Raw genomic sequence first — 24533 nt, 5'->3', positions numbered from 1 at the left:
TTATTTAGATTTCACATTATTATTGTTGTTGTTATTTTCTGATTATACTTCTATTTCTTTTATAGTATTCTTTATTAAATTGCATTTAACAAATTTTGCTTGAATAAATTTTCTTATTTCTTATCAAATAATACCAAAGAATGGAAACCATTGTTAATAATGCCATTGTAGTTTATTATTGACCACGTAATAAAAGATAATCGTGTAGTGACAGAACCAATCATTTATCGAGTTCGTCATTATTCGCACTTTAGTACTCGTTATTGAGTAACAACTTAAAATTACTGCATAAATTTTTGTTTCTTTTTTTTTTATTAGAATATTTTAATAAACTAAATATGATATTTTTTTTGATTGGTTAAAAGACAAATTTCTGGCAGATTTAAAGTATCAATAAAAATATCCATTATCCTTTATTACGGGTTTAAAAAATTTAATCAATAAATCATTAAGATCTCGATTAAATTCAAATCATAAAATTTAAAAAATTTTCAATCTTTAATAATTTACACTTTTCATTTCTTTTATAAATAATTATAAAATATCCTTTTAAATAAAAATGTTTTGTGATTTGTGTTTTCTATTTTTGTTTGATTGTAATAAATTAAATCATTTTTTAAGGAATTAAAACACTATTAAACTAGTATTAAAACAGACACAGATGATTATTTTTTTAATAAAGTTTATATGACACTTTTTTTTTTTTTAGAAAACATAGAATTTCGAGATCTCAAAAAAAAGAAAATACGAGATTTTTTGGTTATAAAAAATGAAGGAATAATCCTCTTTATGTAAAAAGGTTTTAATAATTTTTAAACAAACCATAAGCTTTTATCAAAATGACAGTTATTTAAATATATATAATATTAATCTGGGATTTTAATTGAAATAATATTACTAAGGTTATACTGTATAAGATCGTACATTAGTAAGGAATATAATGATGAAAATAAAATGTGGTTCAGGATTTCTAAAAAATTTTCAAAATATAGTTTAGTTAAAAAAATATTTTCTTTCGAGATAAAAAGTTTAATTTGATCGTTGAATTAAAATCTAAAAACAAAATATAAATCGTATCACAAGAATACAAAATAGAAGGGTATGTGTCACAAACTTTATTTTTACATCAAATATGTTTTGAATTTTAAGAACTGAATATATTAAAAAATAATTAAATTGTTTGATATAATTTAATAAAGTATACGAGTTGTGTAAAAATGGCCTAAAAATAAAAAAAAACTAACCGATTAAAAACCAATTTAGATCGTTCCTAGAAAGGCAATCTTTACGGTCTTCGATCCAAGATTTGAGGACTAGGACTGGGACTGGTTATAATTTTTCATTAAATAAAATGATAACAAATTGCCTATTACTGTATAATATTGTTAATAAATTCATTTTTGATATTTTTTGATATTTTTGTAATATCAATCATATCATTCGATTTATAAAAATGAGAAATAATTTTGTGTTATATGATCAGCATCAATTTTGATCAGCTTTATTAGCAAATATTAGGGTGGATACCTTAAAATAAAATTATGTGATATTGAATATGTTGCAAAAGGCGGTTTTGGAAAAGTGTATAGAGCAAATGGACTGATGGAGGTTGGGATAACATAAATGAAAATTGGAAACGACGTCATTTGTAGCACTGGAAAGTCTAAATAATTCAGAAAACGTTACATTAATGAGGTAATACTTAATTTCTAATTTTAAATGCGATTTTTACTAACGGATTTTTTAAATGTATATTTAGATAACAATGCATTGTAAAACTATTGGAGATGAAGAAATTTCGGTTGCTAAAGTTTATGGAATTACACATGACCCAGAAACAAAAAATTACATGATGGTTTTGGAATATGCAGAGAATGGAAGTTTAAGAACTTATTTGGATAAAAATCGTTATGAATTAACTTGGAGTGCTAAGCTAGTAAATTTATGGCATATTACACTAGGACTTAAGAGTATTCATGAAAAAGAACTAATTCATCGAGATTTACATATTGGAAATATACTTAGTTTTGGATCTCAAGTTACAGTAACTGATATGGGATTATGTAAACCTGCAGATTATAATGCATCGGAAAATACAAAAAATAGTATATATGGTGTTTTACCTTATATTGCTCCTGAAGTTTTAAGAGGACAAAATTATACTAAAGCTGCTGATATTTATAGTTTTGGTATAATTATGTATGAAGTAATTTCTGGATTACCTCCATACCATGATGTAAGCCATGACAAAAATTTAGCAATAAAAATTTGTCAAGGACTTAGACCAAGATTTATTAATATTAAAGTACCTCAATTAATTGTGAATTTAATCAAAAGATGCTTGGATGCAAATCCATTAAATCGACCTACGGCAAATGAAGTCGAAAAAGTTTTATATCATTGGTATTATGAATCCGGTGATTTAGAATCTGGACATATTGATAATGAAACAGAATTAACAGCATTACAAAAACAAATTAGGGAAGCAGAAGAAATCAACAATAATCTACCAACTGGCAGTATACCTTTAATTAATTTATCATACAAAACACATTCCAAAGCTGTTTATACAAGTAGATTACTTAGTTTTAATAATCTTTCAGTACCAAAAAATTCAGATGATTATTATGATGAACAAAATGATAATATAATTAGTGAAAATTTTTCAGGTAAATACTGTAATAATTTTGTATGAATTAAATGTGAAAAATACTAATATATCTTATTTCATTAAAATAATAGAATCTTTACAAATTGATATTTCTCAATTAACAATTAAAGATAATGTTGGTACGTATATATTTCAATTTATTTTTTAAGAAATAATTTTAATAGTTAACTCATTTTATCTCTTATATTACAGGCAAATCAAAGATTATTTAGTTTATTAAATTAGTTGATTATCATACCTTTGGTTTTATTTATTCAAATTACGTTAAATCAACTTTATATACTTTTACTCAACATTATATTATCTCTTTGTTTATTATTGTACAATTAAAATTCTATAATGTCATTGATTGATAGGATAATTCGATAAAAATTTAGCATCATATTATGTTAAATTGAAATAAGTTTTACAACCACTTTATTTTCACGATTATATTATTTCGAAATTTTTATTTTGAAAGTATTTTTGGTATAACGAATTATTAATTTTCAATAAACATGGATTTTAATAAATTTTTTTTATATACTTAAGCATTAAGTTATATAAAATAAAAGAGAAAATTGTATGTTCTTTGTATCCAATTTTGTAGAATGACGTCCATCAAAATTTAGAAAAGAATCCATTAAAAAAACTTGACTTCTCCTTAACTTCAAATCATCGACTGTCAGCTATGGCTTAACTGGAGCCATTTTTAGAAATCTGTTTTTAAAACGTAAACAGTGAATACAACAAACCATTTTCAAATACATCTCCAGACCACATTGTATCCGGATCTTTAAATAAGTAAATAATCCTTATATGTAATTAGTGCACGACTTATTTAAACATGACGATATTGATAATTTTACAATAAAAGGTAAATTCAAATATTCGTTATCAAAAGGTGTAGTATTACAAAATCATGGAAAATCCATGTGATTTGCCAGATTTTCTGATAAATATAGTCGCTACAGCCTACCAGGAACAGTCAGTAAATAAACCTAATTTCGATATTTTTATGAAAATCTAAAGGCTTTTATATATAAAATTGGTTTAACATGCTGTCAGTATATAGTGAGGATTTGAAATGGCATATATATAATACAATATATCTTCAATAAAATTATTAGCAATATTTGTGAACTTTGTGTTTAACCTGTAATACAATTTTGGCAAAAACGGTAAAAATAGTTTAAATTTTGAGCTTAATTTTGATTGTTGATTTAATTTTTGATTTAATTTTCTGATTTCCTGATTTCCTTTATACATAATTATATATAATAACAGAATAACTACACCACAGTTAAAAAAATACTTGGTGAAAAGTAAATTAAATGATCATTAAAAAAAAAAAATTATTTAAGCAAAACGATCTTAACAGAAACTTATTAAAGGTCCAATATGTTCGATATACAACTTATCAGCCATGATTTTTATTTATTAATGTGCTTTTATTTTTTTACACAATATCTTGGAAATTCAGTCTCATTCTGAAAGTTAAATGAATGTAGGTGGTATGAATAAACTTTAATAATAGTTTAAAATATGAAAAATATTTCTCTGATAAATGATATCATATGATCAAATAATATTATTATGACGTCATGAAGTCTTTGAACAAACAAAAATCAGAAAAATGTTGATCGTGCTTATGTGCGTGTTTTCAGAAGCCATAGGTCATTGATTGACATGAATTTTAACCAAAAAATTATTCGCGCATTCGAGCACATGAACTTTATCGACCTTTTGCCTTTTTTCGGTAAAATAAAATCATGCCGATGATTACAGTATCGTTATTCTTAAGGCTTATTCCTAACGACATTATGAAAATATCATGACGTATTATTTAGTTGATCAACCTAAATTATATAGTGTTATTCAAATTGTAACTTGTGATTTGTGAATATAATTTCCAATTGGATTGATAAAAAAATCCTTTATTTATTCGTACTGAAAGTATGTAAATTACCTTATTTATCGATTTGATATTAATTCATTTAAGAATAAATGTAAAGGTCAAGTAGTTAGTCTAGTTTTAATTAAATTCAACAATCTGATAAAATCTTTTCATTTGAAAATAATGAAGATATGAAAATATGAAATTAGTCGTGTGGTAAATAATTCTAAAGCTACATTAGATAATATTAGTACCGGTTTTAATTTTGGTTGGGATTCATTATATATGGAAGTTCAAAATTTATATACTTATAATCGTTATATGAAAATAATTTACAAAGAAGGTAATACTTTTATAATTGAAGAAATTGGGGCTTTTATTGTAACTATAGACCAATAACTTAGATGATTATATGAAATTTTCATTAAAATCATTTCGTACTGTGTAAGTTATTTATATAATTAGTTATAAGAATGATGGAAAGTTTCATAAATAAATTTTATAATATTACAATATCAGTAAATTCTTCTGAAATAATTTGAATTGCATAACGGGAAAATCCATAACATTTCTACGCTTAAAATTGGAATATTAATTAATATAAATTTTTTATAACAATGAAATAAAAATCGACAAGAATACCTTCTATGTCAAATTAAATCTAACGGTTTAGTATGTTACATGATTGAAATCGTGAAAGTTTAAGACCTTTTTCAATTTTAGAGTATTTAATACTAATTCTATTATTTTTATTGACATATATAAATAAATACAAGATGAATTTAAAAATTAATTTAATATTTTTTTTTTCCAAAACATCAAATATTTTCATAACTCCTAATTATAATACTGAAAATTTTACTATTTATTAATATTTTAAGCTCTCTACCATGTTTAATGTTTATTTGATTTTACACATGATTCATTTCTTTATTAAAAATGAAAAGGAAAGAAGGGAGGGGCAGTAGTAAGATTTATATTTTTTTTAACAATTTCTAAATTAAATCATATCAATTTAAAAATGAGTCCTTTATGGATTTTAATTAGTTGAGGTTCAGATATATTATGACCTAAATATACTAGTACAAGTAATTGGAATTTATAAATATAATTGCCAATAATTATATCACTTAAAATCAAAACTTAAGAATAATTAAATTAGGAATACAAATTCGAATCTAAAATTCCAAATACTGCATCAGTTAAAATTTAGTACTGGTAAGCCAAATATAGTTTAAATGAATTTCTTTTATATAATAACTAATAATACTTGCAAAACATTGGTTCATTGAAAAAAATTTCATAATTGAATATAATAAATTATGAAAATAGAAGAAAGATTTTTTTTAGACGTTAAAGAATCCTTATCTGGGCACAATATAACATTAATTTTTAAGTATGACTAGGAAAGAATATTTCAATTAGCTAATAATTCTTCATTAGTACTTTCAAATGACTCAAACGGTTCAGCCCAAACACTTTCTGTTTTCAACAATTACTAGATTGCTTTTATTACGTGCTTCATATTTATAGTCATTATAGTGGTTAATGTATAGTCACATGAGTGTCAAATGGATAAGAGTTATTTACAAAACAATTACAAGATCTCTTTTTTTTTTGAAAATGGCAACATGAGGAAACGCGTCATTAATTTTCAAAAAATGCGACTCCCAAATAGTTTCCGAACCATAAGATTCAAATTTCCAAGAATTCTTTGAATCATACACTAACTAATTCACCCAAATCGACTAAACTACATCGGATAATACCTCTAAGGCTCTAACACGGCTGAACCCACAATCATGTAACACCAGATACTCTTCAGTAGGTAGAGTCCTCGGAATCTGGCAATAAATATAATATATATATCAATATTTTATTTCATCTGATTACTTCATGGAAACCCCTTTCATTTAAAACCCAACTTTTGTTTTTAATATACATCGTACAATTTTATTTATTTTATTTTTTTTTTATGATGGACACAACTACAAGGAATAACGATTTTACTGGTACTACTATACCCCGAAAACGTGACGCTTATGACAAACAAGATGAACAAATGCTTGATCACATAGAAACAACATTATCACACTATCCATCTGTTATCGATAATGATAATAACACAATATCCCGTGACATAACACATGATAACATAGAACAAACAAAAAATTGAAAGAAACGCCACAAAATTACACAAACCACAATAATCATAAACTGAATATAATCGACAAACAAATCATATAACTAACGAAGAACACATAACCAACATTGAAATAATCAATAATAACACTCCATACGAGTACTATATAGACTACATCACGATCAATATCCATTAAACACTAAAAAAACACACATAACCAACTATTTCATCACACACAATTTCGACATTTTAGGACTATTACTCTTTAAAGTTCACCTTCTCAAATCAGCTGAACATCGAAGCATCAAAACAAAATTCTTTATTGCTACTAAACTTTAAAACATTTAGCATACGAAAATTTTCTTCTTTTGAATAACAAAACTCCCTTTCATACACTTCCTTCAATTTCATCGGATCACGATATATCCAAAACTATATATCACATCACTCAACTAATCGGATCAGCCTTAATTTGCAAAGATGCTATCAATCAGAATCACGTTGAACTTTTTTAAATACAACAATTTCCATTTTTACACAGACGAATCGGTTAAACAGATAGGAACTAGACAATGCACTAGCGGCTACGGCTGGATTCAAGCTCATCCTCCACACCAAAACTTTCCTTTAAAGGATCCAATGGAAATTGGATAAATAATCAGATAAAAGAAGCGATAGAACAAGGAAAAGTTTTTACAGAGTTAATGAGAATAATAAATAATGGGAGAAAATATTATTATAAATAAAGGTTAAAATTATACGAAAGAAGTGAGGACAGAATTAAAATTAGGAATGGATGAAAAGGAATATGAAGAGATAATAAAGAATATTACGAGTAAAATAAGTTCGAAATAATAAACAGTTTTTTTCCCTTCGCAAACTAAAAGTGAAGCGACGGGAATTTTGACATCTTTGATTACTCTGTCATTCAATAGTACCTGTACCATTTTCACCGACTCTTCAAACTGCATCTCCGTTTACGAAAAAAGATTAAAATCACAAACGCTTAGCCCCAGACGAAACTTAAACAAAACAACTACTTTTTTTTTTAATTGATAAACGCATTTTTATTTCTGTAAATGTAGAAGAACAAGTTACATGTTAAATACAAAAAATATATTGAAATTAGCAAAACAACTACTTAATTTGGGACCTCACTTTTTGGATCATAGAGAACCGAACTATTCATCTCATCCTTAAAAAGGCCAAAGCGCAAATTTAATGAAGAAGCGGACAGAATCGCTTCAGTCGGATCTAACTTGAAAGACCCAATCATAGTTAACTTTAAATTTTCAATGTCTCATCTTTAGGATTTATCAAATCAATGGAGTAATACTCTCATACAAGTACGTACCTTTAATTCTTTATTAAACAAAACATCTCTTAAACCCATAGAGCAATACATACTCGACGAGCAAATAGACTGGTCTTACACTAAACTATGGTTAAGTCATAACCCAACGGACTCCCCTATACATTGTGAGTATATTAGTCATGCATAAAGATTTAAAATCAAAAAAAAAAACGCGGTATGATTAATAAATTTCTATATTAAGTATTGGTACAATTTTAGTTTTTTTTCTCACTTGTACATAACATTCTTTTTTTTCCACCAGCGAAAAACTGTCAAGAATACAAGGTTCTAAAATCAAAAGTCGAACTTCTTATACCCAACTACAGATATTTTATACCAAACTCTACCCATCAAATAATGAGCGTCGAATGTGCGTCCTTGACCGATTCCAATATGCATGTCGGGTTATGTCTCTGACATTACTCTAATATCAAAACAATACTTTTGAAACACAAAGAAATTCTGATCTCAACCTCAACGGATAAAGCTTCAGGATTCATATTTGACATCGCTGATCGCATCAACGCATCACCTCCATTTACACTCCCATCAAACGATTAAATATCAATCTCTTTACCAGCAACGCATCCTTGCATACTTCTTATTCATCATATTGGTCCGTCAGAACTATCTAGTTTATTTTATAATTATATAGGCAAACGTTCTATCCGAGATCTATTACTCATCACTTACCTACAGAACTTAACTCAAGACCTTGGTCGCGCTACCTGGTCAGAACGTTCCGCCCAGTTTAAACTCTGGGAACTTTCACACAATATCACTAAAAAAAAAGAAAAGATACCATCACTACTTTAAAAAGCAATCACGTCATGATCCTTCTACTTCTTCCCGCGATACTGTCACGCGTCTGACTTCTTTTTTATAATATTTCTTGTTTCATTACGTCACCATAGAGAATTTTTGTTGTTATTTTATCATTTCCTATTTACTGGCTTCGTCCACGTTGATAATAAAAATAATAACAAAAATAAAATATTTTTGAAAATGGCATAAATTTTTATATTAAATAGTAAAACGAACAATACAAATATGACACATAACCATAGTTATTATTAATAATCTATTGAAAATTGATCTTTTTTTTATTGTGTTTTCTTTAATAATAATAAGCAACTAACCGAAATTTTACGAAAAGATAAAATTTTTTAGGATTTATGATTATTTATTTATTTTAATAATAAGTTTAAACCTTTTTCAGCTTCCTGGCATCCATTTTCTGCGGCTTTCTTGTACCAATAAATGGCATTCTCGGTATTTTTTTCAGTTCCTACTCCTTGTTCATATAAAGATGCGAGGCTGTATTGTGCATCAACATTTCCTCCTTTTGCAGCAATCTTAATGTGATTAAATGCTTTTTCTTTATCAATATCAATTTGGGTTCCATAATTATAAATATACCCAACTTTGTATTGAGCATCTATATACCCTTGATCAGCTGATTCCTTATAGAATTCAAAAGCCCGTGTTTCATTTTTACAAACACCTATGCCCGCTTCATAAAATTCACCTAATTTATATAATGCAAGTTTACTGTCATTTTCTGCAGCTTTGTGATACTAATAATTAACTTTGTCTAAATCATTTACTATTTCTTCATCATTTTCAATAAGGTTAATTTGGATATTAGTGCCAGCCGCCTCATTATATAATTCAAATCCTTTTACTTTATTAATTTCCGTTCCAATACCATTTATATAGCAGTATCCAAGTTGAAATTTTGCACAAATATCTCCATTTTCAGCCGATTTTGCATAAAAATAAAATGCTTTAATTAAATCTTTATCAGTCCCAATTCCTAATTCATAGCTTTCACCTATATCATACTGTGCGGTTTTATTGCCATTTTCTGCTGCTTTTTGGTGCCAGTAAAAGGAATTTTTAAGATCTCTTTTGATCCCAATTCCTTCGTTATAATAATATCCAAGTTGAAATTGAGCATCTGAATAATCTGTTTCAGCTAAATCTTTTATTAATTCAAATGCTTTTTTCTCATTTTTAGCAACTCCTTCTCCAATTTGATATAATGTACCTAAAATAAATTGTGCATCAGTATTTCCTTTTTCTGCTGCTACTTTAGACAATTCAAATGCTTTTGATTTATTAATTTCAGTTCCAATTCCTTCATAATAATAATATCCAAGCTGTAATTGAGCATCTAAATCATTTTCGGCGGCTAGGTTTTCTATTAATTCAAACGCTTTCTTTTCATCTTTATTAATACCTTCTCCATATTGATATAAAATGGCCAAATTATATTGTGCCTTAATGCCTTTTTCAGCTGCTATACTATATAATTCAAACGCTTTTGATTTATTAATTTCAGTACCAATTCCTTCATTATAATAATATCCAAGTTTGAATTGAGCATTTACATCATCTTTTTTTGCTAAACCTTTCATTAATTCAAATGCTTTCTTCTTATCTTCATTAACTCCATCTCCAAGCTGATATAATATGGCTAAATTAAATAAATTAAATCGTGCTTCATTGCTCCCCTTTTCAGCTGCTATATTATATAATTCAAATGCCTTTGATTTATTAATTTTAGTTCCAATTCCTTCATCATAATAATATCCAAGTTTGAATTGAGCATTTACATCATCTTTTTCCGCTAAATCTTTCATTAATTTAAATGCTTTCTTCTTATCATCACTAACTCCAAATTGATATAATATGGCTAAATTAAATCGTGCTTCATTGTTTCCTGTTTCAGCTGCTATATTATATGATTCATATGCTTTTGATTTATTAATTTCAGTTCCGATTCCTTTATTATAGTAGTAAGCAAGTTTATAATTTGCATCCGGATCTCCTTTTTCTGCTAATTTTTTAATTATTTCAAATGCTTTTTCCTCATTTTTATCAACTCCTTCTCCTAATTCATATAAAATACTCAAATTATATTGTGCTTCATTATTTCCTTTTTCTGCTGCTACTTTATATAATTCAAATGCTTTTACTTTACTAATATCAATTCCAATTCCTTCATCATAACAATATCCAAGTTGAAATTTTGCATTTATATATCCTTGTTCAGCTAAAAGTCTATGGAATTCAAAAGCTTTTCTTCCATCTTTTCTTACACCTTTATCTTTTTTATAGTGATTAATTAAATCAAATGGCAACCCTTTATTTTTATTTTCTGCCACTATTTGAACTATGCTAAATATATTTTCTTGATTAATTTTTGTAAATTTAGTCATAAAGTATTTGAAACCTTTAAAACTTAATCTTTTTTGAAATTTAATTTCCTTAATATTACTTATTTTTAACTTTTGTCTTTTATCATAGTACTTTAAAAGATTATCTTTTGCAACAATGTTTCCATTTTTTGTTGCCTTTTCATACCAACATTTAGCTTGTATTTCATCTATTTTCGTTCCAATCCCATTATAATAACAATCTCCCAGTTGACATTGAGCATCTGAAATTTCTTGTTTGGCTAAAATTTTATAATACATGAACGCTTTAATTTCATCTTTTTCAACACCTTTTCCTAATCTATAACAGTTTGCAAGATTTAGTTTTGCACTTGTATTTCCTCTTTTTGCCGCTTTTTTATACCAATGTACTGATTTTATAAAATCTTTTGCAGTTCCAATGCCAAATTCATAACAATTTCCCAAATAAAATTGTCCAATTATACTGTCATTCTCCGCAGATTTTCGATACCAATCAAATGCCAAATTTTTATTACATTTAATTCCATATCCATCATTATAACATTTTCCAAGATAAACTTGTGCAGTCAAATAATTGTCTTTAGATGCTTTCAAGAATAATTCCAATGCTTTGTACTATTTTCTTCTGTACAGATGTTATAATAATAAAGTAGTCCAAGTAAATAATTATATTGTGGATTTACTTGTTTAGTTAGCCATTTAATAAGATTATTTGAACTTAGATTTAATTCAAATACTTGTTGATTGATAAATTGTTGAAAATCTCGAAAATTAATACTTTCCTTATCATGTTTTCTATTTATAACCTTAATTAACTTTTGAACAATTATATTATTAGTCTTATCAAATGTTGACCCATATGAAATTTTTGATATATTTGTTTGAATTGATGAACTTGATAAATTATTTTCACAACTTATATTTAATCCATTATATGATATCAATTCATTATTTAATTCCATGGTTTCGATTGATTTAGAAATTGGTTCAAATTTTTTCAGTTGGTTATTTTCTTTTTCTTTATTAACATTATCAGTAATAGTTATACCTTCTTGTTTGGGAAATATTATTTCATAAAGAATAGAAACGACATTTTGTATATTTGGACGTTCATCTGGATCATCTTTCCAACATTCTGGTTAAAATAAATCACATTAATAAATGAATTAATGAATTAAAAATATTTATAATCATATTCATTACCTGCAAATAAGTCACAATATTCTTTAGGAGTACCGTCAATAATTTCTTCTCGCTTGCCATTTGCTATGGACAAGGATAAAATTGCATCATAATTATAATCAGAAAAAGGTTGACGGCCACTTGAAATTTGCCACATCAAAACTCCGACGCTATATACATCAGATTTCTTGTTTAATTTGTAACCTTGATCATATAATTTTTTTGAATCGATAAAAGGTATTACACCAAATATTTTTGATGTTTTGCTTGATGCTTCAGAAATTTTTTTTGATAAACCAAAGTCTGTTAACTTTATCTTTTTCCCATGTACAAGTATATTATCTGCATGCTATTATTATAAATGAAAACCTTAGTACGATACGATTATAATTAAAATAGCAAATTATAAGTTAGTAATTTGTTATTACCAGATCACGATGTATAATATTACAATCATGTAAACATTCTACTGCATTAGCTAGTTGAAATGCCAACTGATATTTATCAATCCAATTAAGTCCATTAAAATGATTATTTAAATAAGTTTTTAGTGTACCATTGTCGGCGTATTCTAAGACTAACGAATATTTTTCTAGATAAAAAAGAGTGTGTTAAACCAAAACGTTAATGTAACACATGCTAGCACTTGAATCTTACCAGCTTCCACTTTCGTGATGCCATAAAACCGTATAATATTCTCGTGAAAATCAACTCTTTTTTGTAATTTTATCTGGAAAAGAAATCATATTTTAATTTCAATTTGTAAAATTTATGAAGATAGCCGAGATTAATTACCTCATTAACAAGTTCTTTTAACATTATATTGTCATAATTTTTAAAAGTTTTTAAAGCGAAAAAATTTTCAATATTTTTCCAATTAGCACGAATGACACTTCCATATGAACCACTTCCTATAAGTTCTAAATTTTTAAATTCCGAAAATTCATAATAATTGAAGTATTCATTTGCAATCGATTTGTCTAACCAATCGACATAATAATTTGATTCTTTAGGGTCGGTTTCTTTCGTTTCTTTTAACATTGTTAAAAAATTGGTTACCAATTTTAATGGCTGAAACCTTATGTAAAATGCAACTGCATTGTACCACCTTGTGATCAAATAGAAATCATTTCCAGTTTAGACCCAAGAAATACACAAATACGGAGTTTTGCGTAGAGTAACCAAGTAACGTGTAGATCTCCCTTTTTTGGATAATGCCAGGCGGCATTACATGATTCTGGTCTAGATGCGTAGAAAATGAGTAAATTTTAGTAGTTGAATTTTGATTGAGATTTTAGTTATTTTTAATTAAACTTTTGAACTAAAAAAGTGATGAGATAAACTAAAATTACTATTTAATTTGTGAATTATTTAAATTATACTATTTAACCAAAAAAATATATTCTTTTTATTTAATTTTAACTATTTTATCCTTTCGAATTCTTTAAATAAAAGGAAATTGTCATTACAATAATGTTAAATATATATATCTTTTTTTTTTATTTAACGTTAAGGTTTTGCATATTTTTTTTAATTCGATAGTAATTTAAAAAACTTAAAATAGTATAAAGGACTAAAAATGATAATCAGTTTATATATCACTTTTGTAGTAGGGAAAAAGAAGTGCCCGGAATGATCAAATGATAGTGTGATAGAATTTGCCTAGAATCAGGGGTTTAGCTGAAATGATCTTAATTGTACGGGATGAAATAATAAAACATGACTCTGATTTTCTAGAATTTTATTTTCACTTCAAGACATAATTTAGTTAAAAAGTCATTTTCTTTCGAGATATAGAGTTTTTTCGATCGATGAATTAAATCTCGGATAAAAAGGTATGAAATCGTATCACAAAGTCATTTATGTCATTTATGATGAAGAATTATTTTCGCCATTATATTGTCAGTCATATTAAAAATCTGACTCTATAAAAAAGTCGATCCGTTTTTTATATTCCATCTTTTTTCCGTAAAAGGCTCATATTCCGGAATTAATACGGATTTATCGAATTATTTATAATTTCCATGAATGGATCCGTGAAAGGCTCATTTTTATGGAGTTTTTACAGAAATAACGGATAAAATTTTTTACAGGGTTAGTTGCTGAGTCATGGAGCGTTGTTATAAACTTTATAAACTGAACGTTTTATTAAATTTTTTTGCAGTGTATTAGTAGAAATATTAGAAATGAAAATAATTAAAATTAAAATTTGATACTGTATAATTTAATAACAGATAAAGAATACAATTTGTATAAAAATGACCTAGAGGTTGGAACTGACCAAAAACCAATTAACCTTAACTGATTGACCGATTAACTCCAACTTCTAGAATGGCCTACAATTTTATAGATATCGGCCGGAATCATTAATCTTCACACGTCCTGTACTTTATATTTCGCTCTTGCAATTAATAAACGATATTTTCATGAGATGTATAATATTATTATTAAAAACTTTTTTCATTTAACATAAATTTTTTATGTATTAGGATCAAATTATGTGCGCAATAAAGTCTATATTAGTATAATTAAAAGTTTAGTGGATTTATTTAATCAATAAATATTAAATTTGATAATCTATCATATTCTTATCGGTATTATCATTTTAAAAACTGGAATAAAAAGGAAATATTGTAATTTCTATTCAAAGTTTTTTTTCTAGAATATCACTATTTTTTCCCGCCCTTCTTTACTTTCTTAAATGGTTTTGTCTTAAAAAATATTTCTCGTACACTTTCACTTTGTTTTTAGGAATAGTGAACTCCAAACGTAATTATATTTTATAATGGCGAAAAAATATTTACACATTATTCGATCCAACAAATTAAAAATTCTTTCAATTTCTATGACCAATGGAAATCACTTATTTATGATTAGTCCTAGACTTATATTTGGCCTTAAATCCTTAAATTTGCTATTTTGACCTAAATTAAAGAGATTATTGAATTTAAGAATTAATAATATCAAGTGTTAATATAATAAAAGTTAAAATTTACCATTCCAACCAATATTTAATTTAAGAGACATTAATTTGTAAAGGTAATAATGACACTATTTAATAAATAAAATGTCTTATCAGTAAATTTTTTATTTTGTAATTATTTTAAACATTTTTTATCAATACCTGAAGGTCTCGTATTATTTATAATATCCTTTGTTTATAATAAGCACCAGAATTTTTCGATTTGGCGGGATTATTATTGTAGTTAATATTCAATTTTGAAACATCAATTTGTAAAGACAATGGCGCTAATTAAAATAAATAAAGTTTTAGTTAGCATTTATTATAATTGTTTTAAATATTTTTTTTTTTTTATTAAACGCACAGTACCTGAAGATTCAATGCTATTCATACTAGTATCCTTCTTTTCATAATAATAATCAGAATTTTTTGGTTTGGGAAGATTATCAAAATTAAGTAATCTACTTGTATAAATAGCTTCAGAATGTGTCCTATATGATACTCTTAAATTGGTTGAATGTATACCACCAGCTAGTAATTTATTATTCATTTCTTCTGCTTCTTTAATTTGTTTTTGTAATTCTACTACACGATTATCACGCCAACTACATAAAATTTTTTCAATTTCATCTGCTGTTGGTCGATTTAATGGATTTGCTTCTAAGCATTTTTTAATTAAATGCACGATTAATTGTGGTACCTTAATGTTAAACTTTGGTCTAAGCCCTTGACAAATTTTTATCGCTAAATTTTTATCATGACTTACATCATGATATGGTGGTAACCCAGAAATTACTTCATACATAATAATACCAAAACTATAAATATCCGCAGCTTTGGTATAACTTTGACCTTGTAAAATCTCAGGAGCAATATAAGGCAAAACACCATATATACATTTTTTTGTATTTTCTGATGCATCATAATTTACAGGTTTACATAATCCCATATCAGTTATTTTTGTGTAGTTGGATACCAATATGTTGCTTATATGAAAATCTCGATGAACTAAACCATTTTTATGAATAGATACAAGTCCAGATGAAATATAATATAAATGAAGTAATTTATCATCCCAACTTAATTCATTATAATTTTTATCTAAATAATTTCGTAAACTTCCTTCCTTTGCATATTCCAAAACCATCATATAATTTTTTGTTTTTGGATCTTGAGTTATACCATGAAAATCAATAATAGAAAAAGAATTTCCTATTTTGTTATGTAAAGCAATCTATATATATATATAAAAGAAATATTAATAAATATAATAAATATTACAAAAAAGCAAAATTTCGAAATTCTTAATAAATAAAATAAAATAATCATACCTCATTCATAAATTCTAATGTAATATTTTTTGAATTATTTAAACTTTTTAGAGCGACCAATTTATTATGTTGACCATTTATTGCCCACTCTGCACTATACACATTAGCAAATCCACCTTTCCCAATGTATTTAATATTGTTAAATTTATCATAAGGTATCCATTCTAATACGTTTCTTATATTAGTGTCTTTATGAACTGACAACTGAATATCTTGAATAAATTTATCAACATTTATGTTACCACTAGTCCAATTTTTAAAATTTCGTTGAAAATGTATTGCACTACATATATATTTACATTTTCCACATACTTCATTATAAATCATCATATAATTCTTTGTTTCTGGATCTTGAGTTATTCCGTAAACTTCATAATGTTTTGAAATCTACAAATATAAACATAGTAAAAATCAAAATTAAAAAAAAAATTTCATACATTAAATAATAAATTTAATATACCTCATTTATGTATTCTGACGTAATATTATTTGGATTATCTAAACTTTTCAGAAATACAATCAAATTCTGTTCTTTTCTTTTCCAAGTTTTATTATTATGATGATCCCATTTATCTATACATCCATCAATCCAAGTTGCTTTATAATTGCTTTCTGAGATATATTTAATATTATAAAGTCTATTATAAGGTACCCATTCTAATATTTTTTTAATTACTGATGCATATTTACTATGTACTGATAGCTGGGTGTCTTGAATAAGTTTATCAATATTTTTATTACCGCTAGTCCAATTTTCAAAATTTCGTTGAAAATGTATTGCATTACATATACTATCACAATTTTCGCATGTTTCACTCAAAACTGCCATATAAGTATTTGTTTTTGGATCTTGAGTTATTCCATAGAATTTATGAGGTACCGTAATCTACAAAAACAATACATTAGTATTTAGTGAAATTGAGTTCTCAATTATATATTATAATACAAATTCATATTATACCTCATTAAGTTCCAATGTAATATCTTTTAAATTTTTCAAGCTTTTCAGAAATACAAGCATATTTGGATTTTCTCTTATCCAATTATTACTATACCAATATCTTATATTTCCATCAGTCCAATTTGCTTTATACGTCTTGCCAAACTTGCCTTCTGCAACATATTTAAAATCATAGAATCTATCATAAGGTATCCATTCCAATGAATTTTTATGACCAACATGTGCTAATAGCTGCGTATTTTGAATATATTTGTCAATATCATTATTACCGCTAGTCCAATTTTCAAAATTTTGTTGATAATGCATCGCACTACATATAATATTACATTTTTCACACATTTCATTCAAAACTAACATAAAAGTTTTTGTTTTTGGGACTTGAGTTATTCCATAAATTTCATGTAGTACTGTAATCTATGATAATAATAAATTACGTTAATATAAATAAGATTGTTTGAAAAAATTTCATTAAATAATAAATTCAAACATACACTTGTTACGAACTCCGGTGTAACGTTATTTGGATCATCTAAACTTTTTAGAAACACACTGTTTCTTTTATTAATCCACTTTGCTCTATACATTTTTTTAAACATGTCTACTACAATATATTTAACATCACAAAATTTATTATAAGGAATCCATTCCAATTTTCTTCTAAATATTGCTTCATATTTACTATGTGTTGATAGATGAATAAATAAATCACTACTCTTAAAACATTTTATATTATTTTTAATAGCAGAAATATCATGATTAATTAACTTCAATTCCATTGAAGCTTTTTGCTTTATGTAAAAGAATGTAAGAAATTTTTTTAAAAAATAAAAATAAATTTTGAATTAGGAAAAAAAAAAAACTTCGCCCAAGGTTATATAAATGGAAGTCAATTTTCTCTGCGTAAGGACGTAAGGTAAACCTGAATAATATATAATTAGGTAACAAAAGATCAGAGCCAAAATTACATAATGCCGCCTGATTCAAAAAAGGAAGAATCTACATGTTGTTTTGTATCATGCAATATGAAAATCATTTTTCATTATTTGAATCAGTTACCATTTGGGATATAAATTACGTTTTTGTTTATGAAAAGGCTTACATAAATTTGATATCATTTTTTATAAATATAGAAATTTCGGTAATTAATATTCAAATCTGGTAATTTATATAGAGGCAAATAATCATACGAAAAATCAAAAAATCAAAATTTGGAAATAAAAATATTGCAATTTTGACCCAAACGGTACATATGAAATTCTATTGTTGAAAATAATGCTGCAATTAATCAATTAATTAATTAATAATGAAGAAAGACAAGTTGTTTGTCAACTGAAGTATCTAATATGACTTTTGTTAATTGATACTAATTTCACAAAAATTTATCTATTTGTAATTTCTCTTAAATACTTTTTTTTTTCATCAAAATAATTTCGATTTTTTGCATTCTGTAGCAACTTTGGATTTTTTAAATTTTAATAAAAATCACTAAATTGTTAATAAATTAAAATGTTGAAAACTTTTTACTATAAAATTATAATTTTTTGCTGAAATATTCAACTCGTTATAATTACCAGCGTAATGTGAATATTAGTGTTATATTAAAATCTTCGATTAAGTGTAATGTTCATAACAATTGCATACTTTTTAATTAATGTATAACAGATAATAATTTCAATCTTACTTATTATTATATATATTTTTTTTTTATTATAAATATTTTTAATTTGATGTTTATTAATTTAATTAACTAAGAAATAGCTTAATTTAAAGTCTAATATCAAATGCACGAGTCAAGTATTAAACATAAAATAGTTAAAAAATAAATATGAAATATCCAATTATTACCCTAATTGCCAGCAGGTGTTGAAGAATTTTTTTCCTAAATCACATTCTAAACGTTGCCTTGAAAGAAAGCTCACAGTATAATTTTCTTAAACCGGGTCTATTTCAGAAAATTATCTATATATACAAGTAATATGAAATGAAAATGTGGTATGAATTTCAAAAAAAAAAGTTTCAATCTAAAATCCTTTAAATATCTTCTTTTCAAGATAAAAATTTTATGGTCGTTGAAATTAAGACAGAAGATGCTAGTCATAGTTATCGTCGCCGTTATATTATTAGGAATCTCGATTAAGAACACGTTTTTTTATATAACTAAACTTGTATCATTTGCTTTACTACTTGGTAACAATAAAACAAAATAAAAGTCTATTTGTACATAACCGTTTAAATAAATACAATATTTAAATAATGTTAGATTTATTATGATTATTTTTTTCATAAATTAAATTATAACGATTGAGAAAATATTTTACTTAAATAAATGATTTTAACTACTGAACTAGGCTTAAAATCGAAAAAATTTAAGTAAATAGAAATCAATTTATTCCAGAAAAAGAACTTTTATGTAAGGTCAGTCAAGTATTGCGCCATTGAGAGAAGGGAAAGAGAAAAAAAAAAAAGAGGTAAACGATGATACCCACCAACCCATACACAACTCACACTCCCAACCCTACATGATGTAAAAAAGGGACCTAATAAAAGATGACTTAAAGAAAAGAGAAGACCTATCAGGTGAAGATATTCTTTGTTTATTAGTTTCATCTGGAGAGTTACTTATCAAAGAATTATTCAACGTTCAAGATTATTTAGTCGAAAAGCAAAAGAAGACCTAAAGAAAAGAGAAGAGAAGAGAAAACAGACTTCAGTGAGACGCCTAATAAAAAGAAGAAAAAACTAATGTTTGTTAATATAAAAAACTGAACCAATTTTTTTACTTTCTAGTATCCCAAGCCGAAAAAAAAGTCAAGTTGAAAAAAATTATTTCTTTTTTACTTACTTTCCGTTCTTTACTCACTTGCCGCTTTTATTATAAGAGAGACCCGAAACTGGGACATATTTATATTATTTACGTTATATTTCATGACAAATCCCACATTAAGATTGTGTGTAATTTTTTTTTGCATGAATAACTTTTATTCAAATGACTGATATGAATAATTGTCAATCAATAATAATCTAAACATCGTCGAATTTTTTTGTTATATAGACGTAATATTTCAACCATAGTAAGTTAAATTAGTACATGAATTACAAAAATTTTCTGAAAACCACAATTGTATTTTTTTAGTAAGATTTTAATTCATTATTTTTTTAAGTAACTAATAAAAAGATAGAATTTATTTTTTGAATGATGTGTAAATATACAAATATACAGATGAGTGCACATAATTTTATCAAGCTGAAAAAATATATTTATATATATTATTTTATTGATAATGTACCAATCTTTTTATTCTACTAGTCTGTATCATTTATAGTTTAGAAAAAAAATCTTAATACATTTTTTTATCATCCCATAAAATTATATATGTACAGTAGATTGCACATAATAATGATTTATATGACCATTTTGAAGTATATAGATAACGAAGGATTGAGATAATTTATAGTAAATAATATGGAAGATCTAATGTTTTTACAGATTATAGTACATTATAAAGTTTATTTTATGTACAGTAATAGGAATTTTTCGACATGCATCAGACGGTCTTCAGTATCACATGACTTTGCTAAAGAAGATCACATGCAGGACTTGCGATAGAATTTCTCGAATCTTTTATAATTTACTTTTCTCATCTTGCAATAATTGATATAGAAACGTTATCACAAACGGGACAATTTTAAATTTATTTTCGCATAGTCCGAAGTCATTAGTCATTATAAAGTGTATATAAGAATTTTAATGTCTTTACACCATAGCGACAAAATTTGTTCAGCTAGTATTTATATATCATGACTCACCTGAAAAAAAATAAGATTAATTATTTTCGAAAAATACATTAAATTTTTGTGACTTTTTAATATAATAAAGTATCATATATACTGTACATATATACTATTTTTTTCACGATACATTAGGTAAATAATTTTTTTTTAAAAAAAAATGGAAAGTATGATTATTACAGGTTGGTTTTGAAACAAAATTATTTAATATTTATTCCGCAAGTTCACAGTATTATTTAAACCCAAAAATTAATTCTTATTATAAACAGCAGTACATAATCAGGCTGTGCAACTAATATTTATACTGGTTCAATTTTTTGAACATGGTAAGCTTCTTAAAGACATTTAAATTATTAGAAAGCTATTTGAAGAAATATCTTAATGGATAATTTGCAAAAACAAAGTAAGTATGATTTGACGTTAAAGTTTTAAAAAATTTCGTCATTATCGAACTTGAAGTATTATAGTGTGTCCGTTTCGCAAAATTAGACTAAATATTACATCTATCTCAATTGACCAAGTTAATATTGGCAACAAATGCTTTTTTATTCAAAGAAACTATCAAGGAAATTTTTTAAAATCATAACTATAGTCAAGTTTAGCAATGTATTAAATCGTTATTGATGTGTTATCTATATCATCATCATTCTTTTATTTAATTTATATTGTTATTCTTCGTCCTCTAAATAAGTTAATATTGTTTTCTTTGGTCCAGGCTGCTAAATAATTGAGACAGGAATGATTACTATAATCCATTTCCTTTCTCACGCCATTTTCTCTTATAAATTCTTGATTAATATTTTAATTTCTTTATCTGCTATTAATCTAATGTGACTATTTTTAGGAATTAATACTAATAACGTAATTATACTTAATAATAATTTGTTAATATCATTAACAACTAATATTTCTTTTTAAAACTTTCGTATGGTTTTATATAAATACCGTTATATGCATGATTATGTTAATATTCGCATAACTAACTAGGACCCCAGTTATATATAAGTCGGGGAAATCGGCACACATTTACTATTAGCTCTACGCATGTAATGCTGGTCGGCATTATCCACAAATGCCACAAATGGAAGCGGTCTACATGATTTTTTTGCTCATTCTGAGCAAATAACCAGGACCTGACCTTTCTATGTATAGCTCTGGGGTCCTAGCTAACTAATGAAATAACTTGCGCGGCGAAGTGATGCAAAAAGTAAACAAATTTGGATTCACAAACGAAAATCTAATTAACAATTGATTTTGATCAACATCTGAAAATTATTGTTACACAATGCATCATTGCATAATTCGATTAATTCGTACCGAAAAATTCTGTATATTTATTAAGCATTTATTAACATTTCCGAGTTTTAAAAAATAAATCTTTTTTGGTCATTTTTTTTTATATCTTTAAATACAGAATTAATTGTAATTTTTTAAAAAAGGTTGATGGATTATTCTTTTATCAAAAGTATTAAGAAATGTCACATGTTAAGAAATGTGGAAAATGTAACCGCATATATTACGCGATATGTTTTAACAAAACTTCAAAAATTGGACTAGCGGTAATGATAATATTGATAAATTTATTTTATTGTTATTAAAAAAAAATTTCAGATAATTTTTTTATACCAATCTATCATAAAAAAAAATCTCAAAATTCTTATTGTTATATAAAAAAAATCTTGAGAGTCACCAGCGCAGTGGTGATTGTCATCACCTGGCGGTTTTCACCAGTCCGATTTTTTGAATTTTATAAGATTAATATTAAATTAAATAATCAACTACACATATTAAACAGTTATTTTATATGTAAATTTACAAGAAGAAGCGATTTGTCTAACGCTAAGGTCAAAAAGGCTTTTTTCAGATAATTTTCGAGAAAAATGTAAAGTTTTGATTTTTTAATTTTTCACTTTACTAAAAGTTTTTTTTTTTTGACAAAAATTTCAAAATTTTGTCATGGTTAACATCAAATCAAATTTTATTAACATATTCATTATTTAAAGTAAAATTTTGCGATCAGTATTTTGTGACACTGGCCAAAATTATAAACCGGCATTTTATAACTCTGGCCAATTTTTAATTTTTGGCCGGAATTAAGTGATGAGATTTAGCAATACCCACAAAAAAAAATCTTACTAAAAATAAATAGGTAAAAAATTTAAAAACAAATAAAACAATGAATAAACGCATATAATTTTAAAAAACTAACTTTTGGATCATCAATAATTAACTGACCCAACCTCAACCTGATTAATTTGCCCAAAGAGTCACATGAATTGGGACCTTCAATCATGTTAAATTTTGGTGAAAAATAGAGATGATTGGAATTTATGTTATTACCGATCAAATTACTTTAACCATAATAATAAATAGAGAACAAAAATCTATAGGTCAGGCGCAAACACAATGCGTTACACAATTCAAATTATTTATACAGAGGGTAGTTTAGATGTGACGGACGTTGTTATATAGAATATAGGACCTTTTTTTATAAATTTTGTGTGTAAAACTGTAATAGCTAAAAACATTTTTGAATAATAAATGTTCACAATATACAGTAAAAAATTGTTTATTACTATAAAAACTAACATTGCTTGTCTTAAAGAAAACTAGTTCAAAATTTTAAGATATCCCGATTGGACCATTTGTTAGTGTTAACTATTTTCCAAATTTGAATTCACAAAATTAGTTCTTTGTTAGGCCGGGCAAAAAAAAAAAAATTAGATTGTCGTGACGGCCGGGTCAATTTTTCGAAAAATGGAAATTTTTTTTTATAGTAAAAAATTTCATCACGTGATTTTAAGTTTTTTGGCCAATGTGCGTAAAAAAATTTTACATATGAAAAAATTTTACATATATAAAAAAAAATGCTGGCTGGCCGGGTCATTTTTAAATTTTATGTCACGATGTAATACCTAAATAGTTTTCCCATATTAGTATCCTTTAATCCCATTAATTTATTTAATGTGGCAATTTTTCATCATATAAAAAATGCTAAAAGAATCGAATTAATATTATTATTATGTATAAGTTATAATACTCAGCCATTTTCTAATATTTT

General features: G+C 25.7%; 5 protein-coding genes across 5 annotated transcripts; 2 read left to right on the top strand and 3 right to left on the bottom strand.

Moving 5' to 3' along the window:
• Positions 1–2231: 2231 nt before the first annotated feature.
• OCT59_012406 (uncharacterized protein) lies at positions 2232–2883 on the top strand (the record flags this gene model as incomplete). The annotated part of the gene is made up of 4 exons (XM_066134437.1): positions 2232–2236; positions 2338–2669; positions 2743–2790; positions 2864–2883. The coding sequence occupies 4 exons, from the start codon at positions 2232–2234 to the stop codon at positions 2881–2883; spliced, it is 405 nt and encodes a 134-aa protein (XP_065989702.1).
• A 3639-nt stretch (positions 2884–6522) lies between these two features.
• On the top strand, positions 6523–6723 carry OCT59_012405 (uncharacterized protein; the record flags this gene model as incomplete). Its single annotated transcript, XM_066134436.1, has 1 exon — positions 6523–6723. The coding sequence occupies one exon, from the start codon at positions 6523–6525 to the stop codon at positions 6721–6723; it is 201 nt and encodes a 66-aa protein (XP_065989701.1).
• Positions 6724–7713: 990 nt separating this feature from the next.
• OCT59_012404 (uncharacterized protein) lies at positions 7714–8095 on the bottom strand (the record flags this gene model as incomplete). Its single annotated transcript, XM_066134435.1, has 3 exons — positions 7714–7763; positions 7849–7948; positions 8045–8095. 3 exons carry the CDS (start codon positions 8093–8095, stop codon positions 7714–7716), a joined length of 201 nt encoding a protein of 66 aa, XP_065989700.1.
• A 1136-nt stretch (positions 8096–9231) lies between these two features.
• OCT59_012403 (uncharacterized protein) lies at positions 9232–13470 on the bottom strand (the record flags this gene model as incomplete). The annotated part of the gene is made up of 8 exons (XM_066134434.1): positions 9232–9399; positions 9652–10509; positions 11149–11862; positions 11931–12382; positions 12451–12778; positions 12858–13021; positions 13087–13159; positions 13225–13470. 8 exons carry the CDS (start codon positions 13468–13470, stop codon positions 9232–9234), a joined length of 3003 nt encoding a protein of 1000 aa, XP_065989699.1.
• A 1985-nt stretch (positions 13471–15455) lies between these two features.
• Positions 15456–18716, bottom strand: OCT59_012402 (uncharacterized protein; the record flags this gene model as incomplete). The annotated part of the gene is made up of 2 exons (XM_066134433.1): positions 15456–15480; positions 18649–18716. 2 exons carry the CDS (start codon positions 18714–18716, stop codon positions 15456–15458), a joined length of 93 nt encoding a protein of 30 aa, XP_065989698.1.
• Positions 18717–24533: the final 5817 nt, after the last annotated feature.

Source organism: Rhizophagus irregularis, chromosome 2, assembly GCF_026210795.1.
Source record: "Rhizophagus irregularis chromosome 2, complete sequence".
In the NCBI taxonomy this organism is placed as follows: domain Eukaryota; kingdom Fungi; phylum Glomeromycota; class Glomeromycetes; order Glomerales; family Glomeraceae; genus Rhizophagus; species Rhizophagus irregularis.
Note: the sequence above shows the minus strand (reverse complement) of the source record. Positions and strands in the feature narration are given on the sequence as shown.